Source organism: Ciconia boyciana, chromosome 18 (genome assembly GCF_034638445.1).
Source record: "Ciconia boyciana chromosome 18, ASM3463844v1, whole genome shotgun sequence".
In the NCBI taxonomy this organism is placed as follows: domain Eukaryota; kingdom Metazoa; phylum Chordata; class Aves; order Ciconiiformes; family Ciconiidae; genus Ciconia; species Ciconia boyciana.
In genome coordinates, this window is record NC_132951.1 from 1,779,574 (window position 1) to 1,793,717 (window position 14,144).

At 37.8% G+C, this 14,144-nt stretch overlaps 1 protein-coding gene across 5 annotated transcripts in view; it reads left to right on the plus strand.

The window, feature by feature from the left end:
- Positions 1–14,144, plus strand: part of DENND1A (DENN domain containing 1A) — a 218,524-nt gene that overhangs the window by 80,166 nt on the left and 124,214 nt on the right. For all 5 annotated transcript variants that reach the window (XR_012045633.1, XM_072882845.1, XM_072882843.1 and 2 more), the window contains exons 6-7: positions 11,271–11,340; positions 12,506–12,586. Coding sequence is in view for 4 of the 5 variants with exons in the window: in XM_072882845.1 (XP_072738946.1) it covers positions 11,271–11,340; positions 12,506–12,586 (151 nt within the window). In the remaining variant the exon portion in view is untranslated. The remainder of the gene's footprint in view (positions 1–11,270; positions 11,341–12,505; positions 12,587–14,144) is intronic.

Here is a 14,144-nt window from a genome sequence, read left to right on the forward strand (position 1 = left end):
TTTCTCACCTTAGAGCTTTTGGGTCTCAGGCTTTTTTTTTCTCCTTAGCCTTTGACATAGGTTGATGGCTAATGACTAATCCAAAATATATGGGTAGAAAAAACCCTCTGGTTCAAGAATAAAAGACCCTGGGAGATACAGAGATTATAGAAAACACACCTGATGCTCAGCTTCAACTTTTAAATGTGTGGATCATTTCTTTAGTAATTTAGTAATTTCTTTAGCTGAGCAAAAGTCCTTACCAGCCTTTCAGTGTGGCTCTTGAACATGGAGCTGTGTAAAATTTTTCTTCTCTTCAGGAGTTTATGGCATTACAGGTTGTAATACAAAATATGTCAAAGTCCCATGGCTTTTGGAGCCAACTGCAGCAGTGTGCTGTAACACACAGTGCCTTTTTTGCTGATAGGGAACACTTTTGATATGTAATAAAAAGTTAATAATTCTACTGAAATTTCAGCTCAAACTTAGTACTAGAGGGCATAGCTCAACAGGCACATACGATTGGAGTCTGTAATGAAAAGGAGCTGTTTCTCTGGTCAAGGAAAAAGGGTTAATTTGCATTGGGATGAAAAGGCTGTTCAGGATCTACTATTTCAACCTGTGATAGACTTAACGGTAGTCTTTGATCCCCAAATGAAATGTGATGGATTTCAACTGATGCCAGATGTCTCAAACCTAGTGGGATCTCTGATTGTCTGCTACATCTAGAATTCTCTCTTCCAGCACTTTCATGTGTGCTTTTAAAGGTGGTTTGAGAAGAGAGATTCCTTGACAAGCTAAGCCTTTGGAATCCTTTCTCTGTATTGTCACTTCAGTGGTGATCTTTAGGCTCTCATGCTGTCTAACGCATTCTACTTTTTTAAAATCAAGCCTGGTGTGCCAAACTGCTCTAACTACTTCATAACCAATTTTTTTAATGTCCAAGAACTTTAGTGCCAGTATCATCTGTAACTTTTCTCAGTTTAAGGCTGTTTTCTGCCCTCTTCTTATTTGTTAATTAGAGCATTTTACTTAACCCTGGCCAAGTAAAAACATTGTTCAATGTATTCCTATTGGCCTTAAGTGGAACATAATTGTTGTCTTTTTAACTCCAAGGCTATTTTGTTGCACTTCATAAATCTTCTTATAAACTGTCAAGCACTTCAGTATACCCATCTTCTCACCAAGTGTGCTTTATGGGATGTTCTTTCCCTGTGGTTTTAATAAGAGTATAAAGACATAATTGTCAGTGTTTGCCTTGTAAATGCAAACAAACTGTGTTCTTTTTGTACCTTTATTTCATGTCGCTACTTCAGTCCTTTGCTTGCTAACGTGCTTTTGAAGTTTCTTTCTTGGTCTTAAACTAAAAAAACCCCAAAGATTTACAACTTTCTCTTCCGAAAAGGGACAAGAGACCTTATGATTGTGTTTGGGAGTTTATGGGGCTTCCCATTTAATTTTACATGTACTAAAAACCATGACATGTAATTTTTTTTTTTAAGATAATGCACTTGATAATGCACTGAATTTGAGAAGGGAGGTATATCTGGTCAGACATGCTTATATTAGCTGGGTACAGTAAGAACTGCAGCTTTCTACTCCATAAAAGCCTTGTGTAGTAGGGCTTGCACTGTTGTAAAGCTGATCAAATTGCACAGTTCTCTTCTTCTGTCGTCAGCCTGTGCCCCAGGCTTTAGAGATGTATGTACTCTCCAAAATCTACTTACAGTTTTGCATTTTGTTTCAGCAGACCCTAGGTTCTCTCTCTTAAATTAATTCCTTTCTCTTTTCTCCATGTGGACTGACTGGAAAAATATTGCTTGGCACGTTTTCCCAATGGTATGAATAACTTGTGTGTTAGAAGTTAAAAAATCTTTGATTTTTAAAAAGGAGTGATCTACCAGAGGGAAAACAGAAAGTCCCCAACAACAGAACAGACCTTAAAGGTATTGCTGAAATAAATTAAACACAAAATATTTTATCATAAAATTCAATAAACTTTCTTAAATTTTGCAGCGATAGGTAATTCACAAGAAAAAAGGTTGACTATTGAAGATACTTAAAATCTTGTACATTCTAAATTATGCCTGTATTTATGTATCTGTGAATGTACAGATTCTTTGTACAGAATGTAGGATGTTATGCGTGGACCTATAAGCCAAAAGGTGTGGTATTCCTGTTTTCCAGTCTGAAGTGTAATGCTCCAGGTTCTTAAAACACAGATTCTTTTTGTATAAAATGTTTTTCAGTGAAAGTCCAAGGCATGGTTTTCACGGAAAAGCTGTTTCTTTTTCAGACTGTAAAATTATGTTGTTTTCTTCCTTCACAGAGGGCTCCTGCGAGAAGCAGGGGAGATTACTGTGTGCTGGGTTGATAGATGCTTCATGATGTTGCATGCTGTAAAGCTAAAGTTCTTCTGAATTCGTTTTATTTACATAAATTCCACAGTGCAGCTGCACTGGACTTTTTTTTCCCCCCCAAGGTTTTAGAGTGACCACAAAGAATCTGAGAAAGGGTGACAGCTTTGTCAAACCCAGACTTCAGTTCCATTTGCAATGTCCCAATTAGATGTTAGCACACTAACAAAAGACCCTTGGAATGGTTATCTCAAGCTGCCCTTGCACTTTTTAGCTTGACTAAAATGTAAAATTGTTACATCATAAATCTCTTTGTTACAGTTTTCTGGCTTCATGTTGTTAAAGGGATGTATTCAGCTCCTTTGAGCTGCCTTTTGTGAGAGACGCTGCTGCTCGGTTTCAAGAGCCACTGTAGCTGTTTGGGGAGCGGTTGGGTTCAATAGTGGTATTAGTGAACTTGGGAGTCTTTGTGCAAGTGAGACTTGCTGTAACTGCTTATACTTGGTCACACTGGGTAGAAAAACAGGAAAGGGACTGTTTTAATTGACTTTTATTATTAATACACAGTGGCAAGTCACCAAACTAAGCACTTTCTATTGACAATTATATAGTCTTAAGATGCTCCATAAGATGAGATGCATAAGTTCTGTGTGAGCCAGTTCTCTGTGGTTAAATACTTCTAAAATATGTACATGAGTCACATGCTTAAGCTACAGAACTTTTAACTGAATCTCATGGAATCATGGAACGATCACTTATGGGTAGTAATCAAAGGGAAGTTCACAACAAAATTGGGGAAGATGCAAAAAGGAAAGAAATCCTATGAGAGCAAGAAAAGGAAAGGATTCGGATGGCTCTCTGCAGTGGCAGAGGCACTTACAATGGATTGAGGTCTAATGCAGAGACAGAACTTTGAAATAAAAAAAAAATAAAAGCTGATGTTCAAAAAAGGCTGTTGGCTGATCCTGTGGAAGGTAAGCCTGCATCTCATCAACATGCACAGATGTTGCTATGGAGATTTGTGGGTATGTGTGTATGTGTTTAAGCTTACAAGTGTGAGAATGTGTCAATAGACTGAGTCTAGAAGGGAGAATAATGATGTACTGAGTTCCATAAGGTGTAGGGGAAGACACTGGAACACATAAACGGCTGAACTGGGAATTTAGCCTACGGAAATTCCCAAATGAGCCCAGAGATGGCTTGGTTCTTTCAAATGCATTTTGTAAAAATGCTGGAAACATTGGGTGGGGGAAGGAAGGGAAGGAAAAAAAAAATTAATAGTCTATTACTGCATGGAAAATAATAGGCGTATGAAGACTCAGCTCTCTCTTGAGGGGAGGAAAATGGATTATTTTTAAAAATATGTAGTTAAGTCATTTAACTTAGTCTTAGCTGTTAAAAATTAAGGTGGAATTTAAAAATAATTAAAAAGGGAAATTCACATTTTTAATGAAGGGAAGGAAAAAGTGTTGTGATGGCTGTGCTCTTGCTATTTAAAATTGTGTCTGTATAAAACCACTGAAGAGCATGGTGACTGGCAAACATAACTTAGTTCATCGTCAGAATCTGCAATCACCATTATTAACTTAAAATGGAATATGATTGCTGACATTAGGAATCTAATCTGTCTGGGAGGATTATCATTAGTTACCAGGTGCAGGAGGACGGAAAGAAGCAGTATTAAGTATAAATCGCAGAGTTTTGTCTTTAAATGCAAGAATTCTTAAGATAACTAGTCTCTGAGAGACTGTACTAATTTTTGATATATTTTCCATACTCGTTTTCTTTCAAACGTGGTGGGATTATCCACAGAGATGCCTTCTGAGTTCCAGATGCAAGGATCTGTCATTTGTCCTGCAGGTATTGACAAGTACCTTGAGGCAGAAAACGTATGTTCTTGCTTCACCAGGAACATTCATTGGGTCAATATGTTGGAATTAATAATAGTAGTAGTAATAATAACAGTAATAATAAACTCCATCTTTTTTCAATTTGCTGAATCTTACTTGAGATTTTGATCTTGCACATTACTCTCCTAAGGATTTCACGTTTGGAGCAGTGATGTTGCTTGGAGTGGGTGCAGAGAATGAAGCGTATATACACCTATTGATACGAGTCACTAGCATCGTATCAGTGTGACCATGCAAGAAAAGGTGTTTCACTCATTAGGCAAACGCTTTGACACATAAGAACCTCCTGGGCTTCGTAGTGATTTCACTGCCACAACTAAGTACCAGGTCATCTATGTTTTGAATTAATTATTCAGAGTCCATGAACTGAAACACCAGTGTGTTTTGTTGATACATGCACAAGTTGTGCTGGCAGAAGAAATACTTGGCCTGAATTTCCTCTTCCTTACACTTTTGTCAATCAGGACTATTTCCAGTGAAGTTAGTGGTGATGCATACTATAGTTTATATAAGAGCTAAGCTTATTATTGGCAGAATTAACTATTCTAGGCCACTGTAGATTCTTGTACTGAGCAAAAGGTCAAGATTCAGGAACTCCTTGACTCCAATCCTGGCTAATGCAGACAGATTTTGTAAGCCTGTCACTACAGAGAAGTATGCCCATCTGTAAAATGGAAATGACTGTTCTGTTTTGCAAGGGAGATGGCAGTTGTTTACGCTGTTATCAAAATATATAGTATGTGTTATAAATAAATACATGTTAAAAAATCCACTTCTGATCTGTGTGAATGAGAGGAATAAAAGTTATGTGTGCTTACAACTCAGCCTATTAGGAAATGCTGCGTTAAATATGTTGATGTTAGACTAGTTACTCAGTCTCATTAATTTCAGATGACAAAGATGCATGTACAAAAATGCAGTTCTGCCTATACATGGACTGGAAGTTGTTCTAGTACTCTGTAGAAATTGTGTGAACTAAGATGATACTTAGCTTTTGTAGGGTTCAGAGGAAACCAAAGGAACTACAGGTACCTTTCCAGAAGTGTTTGCTTTGCGTTTTAATGGTGTCAGCACACCAGTAAAATTGAATGCTGAAGCTGTCAATGTTAAAAATTAGTTTTATAAACAGTTGCTATGGTAATTAGCAAATACTCATAAATCATTTTAAAAGGTACCCCTTGCCACTGGGGTTTGCTGCTGCTACGCTGGAACATGTAGCATATTTGCTGCTGAAGTTCTCAATACACTTTCAGGCTCTTTAGTGTTCCATGGGAGTTTATTTTGATGAGTTCAACTTCCACAGTGCTCTTGCACACTTCGGTTATCTTGCTATTGCTTCCTCCTTCACGGTTGTCTGTTACAACTAACACTGGAAAATCTCTTCCTTTTTAAGTTGACTTCACTGGAGATTTACCTTTCTAACAGTAAGTAAAATTCCTAGTTCCATACTGTGTTTCCCTGTTTGCCCAGCCTCTCTTTACACTTGACCTTGGATGTGCATGGTACTCCTGAGATAGCTACAGTGATTTAGAGTGGTACATGCTATAACTTACGACTCTCCTTCATTCTAATGAGTGTTCAAAAAATATCAAAAGAAATGATAATGGTGAAATTTCCACATTTCAAAGAAAGTATATTTATTATCAAGCCCTCTATTCATTAGTAGTGCTTCTGAACTGGATGAGAAACAGCTGTTTTTTCCTGAGGAAGGCATCTTTTACTTGGTAAAGAAATCAACTGGATGCCAGTGTAGGTATGTTGCTCAAAGTTTTCCCCTTTGCTATTCTTAGAGATGTTGCATTTTCTTATATAGTGTTGGACAATTCCATGTGACTGAATTAGCTGCATGTCTTTACATATAGGCAATCACTATAATAGAGCTATTGTCTCGGTTTTGTATATACTTTCTTGGCTTTTGTGTTGCTGGAAGCTAATTGTTATATTCTGACGGAGATAAAACAGTAGCTCTCGTGTTTGTGCAGCTTGAAGTCCCATAACTTATTATCAATGAGCCCTTCATTTTACACAGGACAGTAGCCAAAGCACTGTACTAAAGTTATGAAGCATGATCCTTAAATCTTCCAGTAAGCTAAGGTGTTTTTAAAGAGAGAAGTTTACCTTCATTGAAAATCCCAAACTGGATAATTGCATGGTAGACTGGATACAAGAGCAGTGCAGGGAAATCTGCAATGCCGGCTTGTGTAGTTTTTGCCATAGGCTGACTTATATTTGTGGCTGCAGATACTGAAATTTAATTTCCAAAATTGCCCATGTCAAACAGGCTAGAAGGGGGCTTGGACTAGTAATAGATTAAAATGAGGCATCATTTTTTGGTGTGCTGTTGTGGCCTTTCAGCTTTATATCCGTAAGTACTATTTGACCTGGCTGAATTTGAAGTGTTAGTTTCAATTAATGTTCCCTAGTGTGAGTCAACTGGAGGGGGGATTTCTTTTAAATTATTTTTAAAAACAAAAAAAGTTGTTTGTAAACAATGCTAATAATTGTTTTGTTTTGTTTTTAAAAGCTTTTTTATTGTTTCATGAGAGTAGGAGGATCCTGGAAATCCACTTTTCTGCCTAATTTCATTGCTGTTGGCAACTTAGTATCGCTAAAGGAAGTTCTCTTGGCTCATCCCTTAGTGCATCCTTGCTGTGGAATGACAGTATGCGCACGTGTGTGCGCGTACACGTGTGGTTTGTGTGTGGATGTGTGTATATATGTGCATATAAATGCAGTTGCTTTATTTCAAAGGGGCTAGCTTAATATTCTCCTATTTTGGTTGCAGTCCTTTCTGGAGGTCAGAAAATGTGACCTCACATGTGCTGCTGTGATAGAGTAGTTTTTTCCTTTCATATGTTAAAGCGCACGACTGGATTAATATGTTGAAAAATTCAAAGCTAAATCGACTGCAGTAAGAATTTTCATCTGTGTAGCAGCTAATATTGGGTGATGACATTTTCTGTTCAGTGAAACTTTTGAAGTAGAGATTGGACTTGTGCGAGCAGTGCTGGCTGGCGAGTTGTACCTTCTGCGGCTGCCGGTGCACCGGTCACCTGCATCCTCCGGCCTTCCCCTGTCCCCTTCAGCTGGCTGTGCAGTCAGGGTGCAAAAGGCTCTACTCTCGTTGCAAGTCTACTCCATTAAAGGTGAACCTCTTCATAACTGCAAACACCCTACCCACAGGGATTGCTGGGGTTTGTCATCATGCTAATTTGCTTCTTTTTATATCTTTCCTGTTGTCTCAGCCTGGCTTTTCAGTTGTTTTTGCACCACTATTCTTTAAACACTGCATTTTGGAAACATTTGTATTTACAAGCTGCAATGCAGCACTGTTGTCTTAACGGTTTGACTGACCCTAATTGCTATGACACATGTAACTAATGATGTTTTGTACTTTCAAGGAGTGCACTAAAAAGGTGATGACATATGAGTTACTGAATAAGGTACTGTGCAACTTGTGCAGTAGAGTTTGTGCAGACCTTATGTAGCATAATAAGCAGTTTTCCTGTGCTCATATTTGTTTCCCGTCAGACTGGCCTGTCTCCAGCACTGAGGCTGCATCGCACACTGAAGGTTCAGAGGGAGAGAAAAGCAGAGTGCTAAACCGCTCTCTCAGTTTGAAGAAGCCTAATTTGGTTAGGCTTTGATTTGATTCTCATGATTTCTGGCAAATATGTCACTATATGTGTGTGTATGTATGTGTGAGGAAACTGAAAATGGGTGTAAAATAAAAAAAAATTAAAATTTCAGATTGCCCTTTTATTTTTGTTTACTCTTCAACCACAATCTGATTTATGCTTATTGGAGTCTTTGAACTTCAGCTCCCTTGAAGAATCTCTAGTCTATCGCTTTTTTGATGTTGCTTGAAGGGGGAGATGTGTGTGTACGCGCGCGTGCGTGCGCTCGCATGCTGTGGTGCTCTGGGCAATTTCACTCCAGAGCGCTTCCCTTCCTTTGTTTAACCTATGACCTGTGAAAACAAGAGTTAATCAAAAGTTCTAAGGTAGCTAAGAGGAAGGGGAAGTGTTTGGTTACAAATTAAATATGAGCAAGTCATAAGCCATAAATCTTCAGTAGTGCTACCAGTTGTGCTACTTAAGTTGCATGTGGTACAGAAAGTTTTTGGTTATAAATTCAACCGCCGTTTCTTTGGAGGGGGTGTTTAAAGGCTGCCTTGAGGATTTGCTTTTTGTAAGAAAAAAAGTCCGCATCTTTTCTTTTTTCCTTTTGGCAGAGATCTAGAAACAAATTCAGATAACTATATTTCTTGATCTCCGTCACCCCCCCCAACTTTAGCTGGTCACAGTTTGGTCTAATAAAAGCAGAACTGTTTCACTCTTGAGTAGTAAACACATGGAATAAGTGATGAAGTAAAAGTATTGAAGATGGCAGGATAAATTAGTTTTCTAATGTATCCAAAGCTTTCAGGATGAGAGAGATCCTGAATTCTGCAGTGACAAAGGAGGGAGGTGAAAATTGAAGTGAGATTGTCTACATAATTTACGCAATTTTGTGGTGGGTTTGTTTTATCTTGTCTTGCGCCTTTCTTGAGCACAGATCCCCGTGTATTGTGTTGTGTTGAGGTCTGCTTCAAATATCAGCTAATTTCCTCAGCTTCAAAACTGTGAAGCTTCTCTCCTCAAAATGGAAAGTTATTCTTAAAATAAGAAAAAGCAGCGGTTATGCTGAGATGCTAAACCATTATTTGGAAAACATGGATTAAAATAAGGAAGACTTAGTGTTAAACAAAGGACAATAATGAAGTTCATTATAAGATAACTAAAGAGAAAAGGGAATCAACGAGGAGTGAGCGAGTATAACAGAAATAGGGCTATACCTTCCCTTTTGTTATGTGGAGGGTTGGCTGATGTTTTGACATTGTGTGAGTATCAGACTGTATCTAGGTTGTTTCTGTTAGAATCATAGAAGCTATTTTCTAGGTGGTGAGCGAAAGAATTAAAATTGGATTTGGATGGAGTATTCTCATGGATAGAACCTACAAATTTGTCATGTTTTCGTGTATTGTGGTAGTAAAGAAAACTCCCTTGAATCTGTAGTGAGGTTTAGCTGTGAACAAACAGGCCCCCGACAGGACAGATAAGTAAATCTTTGAAGAAAGAACACAACCTGACCTTGGTTTCAGAGCTCAGCATTGTCCCTGTTGGGTACATGCACCCTTTGTTGCTAACGGTGCTGAGAACCTGGTCTGTCCTCGCCCGCAGGCGGTGGGGCTCTAAATGAAGGGCAGCTCTGGCAACCAGAGGCTGAGGTAACGTGCTTGTGTTTATTGCTTTTATACTGACACATAGAGTGTAAACACAATAATATTTGAAAAGAGTCTCATTTTAATTCTGTAAATGTAGTTTTCCAGCAAGGTCCCTGAGCAATTAAGTAGAACTTTAAATATGCCTTCCTGAAATAAGTTTGGGTTTCATGCTGTCAGGGAGCTTTCTGCCGTCTCGGTTTTCTGTCTTTTCAAACTCTTTTGATAGATGCCTTGCAAGGGTTTGTTGACCAGGTTCTTAATCTCTACTTAGCAGATATGTTTTGAGAGGATTTCTTGTTACTCTTGTAATGGCTTTTAACTCTGCTGAAGTTTATTTAACTAAACAGAAAGAAAGAAACTTATCTTCTAACTAATCCTTCTTGATTGTTTACAATATAATGCCAAACTTAAATGCTGTTTAAAGTGGTAATTGTCTGTCTTTCTGCTCTATTCTAATACATAGTTTGTAAAGATGCTTAGAGCATATTAATTTAAATGATAATACTGTCATATAACATGAAAAGTTAAGTTGCTTATCAGTATATTTTGATAAGCTACTTACATTTTACAGTAGCATTTGCAGGCTTCAAACAAATGTTCATGATGGAGTGCCATTCACTTTATCTGTCTCATATATAGCTTCTCACTTCATTTGTTACTAAAAGCTGTACAGTTAGGGACCATGGGGCACTCAGTTCTTTATAGTTGTCAGGATGTAGTCATATTTTATAAAAACTTTAAATCCTGTCTAACTATATCAAAATAGAATCCATTTGCTTCAGAAAGCATCTGTGATTAAAAGAAGAATCAGTTTGTGCGTCACGCGAACTTGCTTTCCTATTTGCTACAGCTGAGGGGAAATTCCTTGCCGGTATTTAAAAAGGAATTGAAATAAAGAACTGTGTCATGCAAATAGGGTACAAAATCGTACCAAAGCATACTGTAGTGAAAAGTAACATCTCAGTTGTCTGTCTTGTTTTATGGAATGGATGTGAAGCATGTGATTGAAAAGATGTGATTTTTCTGCATGGTTGTCTTTTAATCTTGTTTCTTCATTACTTTTGTAAGTTGAGTACAAATTTGCTGAAGGTAAAGTTTCTATTTGACCTAACCTTAGGGCTGGCCTAAATACAATGATATAGGATGTGGAATAAGATTTGACAGTGGTTAAAAACTGAGATACTGGTTATGCAATTAAAAAAATCCGGTTGTATCAGGATTCAAAACCAAAACAATGGTCTGTCTTCAGTTTATGAGGACCCTCAGCAGCTGTACAGAAGACTAGTTATTCAACATGTACTTTGGGAAATAATTATGATTAAAAATGTTCCACCATACATGAACATAGATACAGTAGTGCACATTTATCTTACAGGTTAAAAACTTCCATCGGATTGTATGTTTGTTCTGTACAGGGTGGGGAGAAAGGTGAGCTCCCACACTGGCCTGCCTGGTGCCCGAGGGCATTTACAGCTTGTACTACACTTGGTGTTTAGTGCCCAGAGGTAGCTGGAGACGCCAGCGAAGAGCAAGTACTGAAGCTCAGTCCTCAAAGGAAAGGGGTGCTTCAGCCTTCTGGCGGTGTTCTCCTTCAGATGGAAGGGCTGATGTGGCTTTCCGAACAGATATCTATAAAGTGTCATGTCCAGTAGAGGCTGTTGTTAGGATGCATCTATATAGTAAAGGCCAGCAATCTTGGATTTATTAACTGAGATTTACCAAGTTAAATGTATGCTTTTTCTTTCTTTTTTTTTTTAGTTACCTCCCATGGTTTGAAGTCTTTTATAAGCTGCTCAATGTCTTGGCAGATTATTCAGCAAAAGGACAGGTATTATTCTAAAGTACTAACCCTTGTTTTCCCTGCCCCAATGTCAAATGAGGGAGAGAGGATGAAAACAAGCTGTTTTAAGAAGAGTTTATATCAGAGATGACCACATGAATTATTAATCTGTATGATGCAGTAATATAGAAGATCATATTCAGCCAAGCTGAAAGCTTGGCAAGTGCCTTTTAAAAATAAATATGCTTTTAAATTATTTTTGCAAAAAGATAAAGTCCACGAATGTGACTGTGGATCCAACACAAGTTAATGGTTTCCCTGCAGTCACCCATACTGTGCAGACTTTTTGACTACCTGAACTGTATTCAGCACATCCATGCAATTCCCGTATTGCAGTGTTTCAGGAATCTTTGACAGATGTCTTATTCGAGTTTACTTGTCATGTAAAGTAAGTGTAGAACTAAGCTTACTGATGCAAAATGCTTACCCACATAGCATCATCTAGCCTAAGCTCTTCAGATGCTGTTTTGCTTTAGAAGCAAAAAAGTAAAATTCAGTCTTGAGACAGTGACAAAATGTGAACTAAGCCATTAAAATTTGCTTCTCGGTTTATAAATGATAATTCATGATACAGAGTAATCACATATAGGATTGCAACACCTAGCCTAGTTTCAGGTATTTAAAATATTACAAGTATAATCTTCCCAGTTAGGTTGCTGCTTTGATTTATTACCATTTTGTGGTAATAATTGTATTTTGCATTTGTCAGAATAATTCACATTTGAGGTGGAAGCACTTAGGATCACATCTTCATCTAGATAGATTAAATAAATTTTTTTACCCTAGGCTTTACCCTAAGCTAGCGAGGTGTTATAAAGAACTTGCAGTGAAAACTGGCTTGCTCAGAGGTGAATAACTATGTAGTGCATAGGTTGGTGACTCAGTAGGTTGCAGAAATATGTAGAAATACATATGGAAAAAAATATATTCTAAAAAAATCGTGTTATAAAACCCAGCTGTCAGAGGAAACTGCATTTATTTCTGTTCATAGTCTAATGTATAAATCTATTTTCACTTTTTTCTTTACATTTGCAAGTTCTCTAAGCCCCCAATTCCACAAATGTTGCCCTCCCATCTTGGGAGTTTAGCTTGTTATAGCAATGCCTACTTAGTATTCTTTTTTTTTTTTTTTTTCTTCCCCTCCTTATTTCAGGATAGTCAAAGGAGTGAACTCCTGGAAACATTTCATAAACTTACCATCCCTGAGCCAGGAACCTCTGTTCATCTTGGAGTGGTAAGTGAAGTGGGAGAGATGTAAACTAAGGTGTTTAATTTTCATTACATATCATAATAGAGGAATGTCAAAAGCAATTCTCTTTTTTGGAACTTGGTACACAGATGTTGTTTTCCTGTGAGGACAGAGAGCTGTGAAATTCCCCTTTTCACATTTGGGGCCCTCTGTTTCCCTTTCCTTAACCTCAAATGTCTTTGAAAGGCTGTTCTTTGATTGGAGGAAGATTGTGTATATTCCCCATGGAAATTTCTCACCATATCGTCTGTGACCTGCGAGAGGTCACAGAGCAGCAACATGACATTTATTGCCCACACTTCTGCAGAACTCCTAGATCTTGCAAGTATGCAAGGGGGACAAGACTGGAAAGCAAACAGTCACATACCTGTCATAGCAGTGGTTTGAGTATTAACTGTTTATCACATTTTCTGATTCCTTTTCCTCTTCCTCCCCACAAAAAAACCCCCACAAAAAAGGATTTATTTCATTTTTATATCTTGTGAGAAAATTAATCAAAGAACACTGAAAGAATAGGTGTGGGATTTTATTGATGGGACTGTATTTTTAATTTAGTCTTTTGGGGTTTTTGTCCTCAAATTAATTTTTGCAGAACAACCTTGTGTTCCAGGCTGTAGTGAAAAAATACTTAAGATGCACATTGCTGCAGTTGCCAATTAGTCATTTAGAGTTCACATGGAAACTAGTGGTGTGTGCAGCCACAGTTCTCTTCTCCCTCTCATTTCCTTTACTCCTTCTTCTAAAGTACTTTTTGGCAACAAGCAGCTTAGTCTCATCACTTCACCCTGTAATGTCAGTCGACAGGTAACACTTGTTTGGCCTTGCTAGGTCACCAGCTGGCAGTAGAAATGTCCCAGTCCTCTTGAGGCGAGCTCTTTTGTGAACGGCATTTCTGTTTAAGGGGACGAGCTGTCTCAAAAGGCAATGATCAGTTGGGATATTTCAGTTTTTTCATACCAGTGGTTTCAAGGAATGCTGCCGGTCTCCCCTTGTCTCAGACATTTCATGGGCAATGAAGCAAGAAAGGATATAAAAAAAGCAGCCAAGGGACTGTTAGCTGTGGTGTCTTTACGCATTTTATTTTGGCTGTTTACAAGCCTATTTTGGGGTCGGGGTGAGGTTCCTATATGTGATATAATTGCGTATACTATTCCTGTATCTTTGCATTGCATCTTTTCAACCAAACTAAAACAGTGATATATCAAAAAGCAAAAATTTGTGTTTATACATGTAATGTCTATATTCAGTGTAGCTGTTATACCCGCTTGCTATTTCGGGTTATAGACCGTTCATGAAGCACTGAAATGTCTGAGATATATATACAAGAAAACTGTGCCAGTTGTGGAACTATGCCAAGAATATAACCAACCTTTAAAGCTTCAGCGAGTAATTAATAAGTAGACCTAAGACAAATTGTGAAAATCTTAACAATAATATAAATTGTATACAACATTGATTTACAAAATCAGTTTAGTCGCATTCTCTTCTTTCCTTTCCTGGAGCCCTAACCAAGAATCATGCAAGTCATGCATGGTCAGATTGG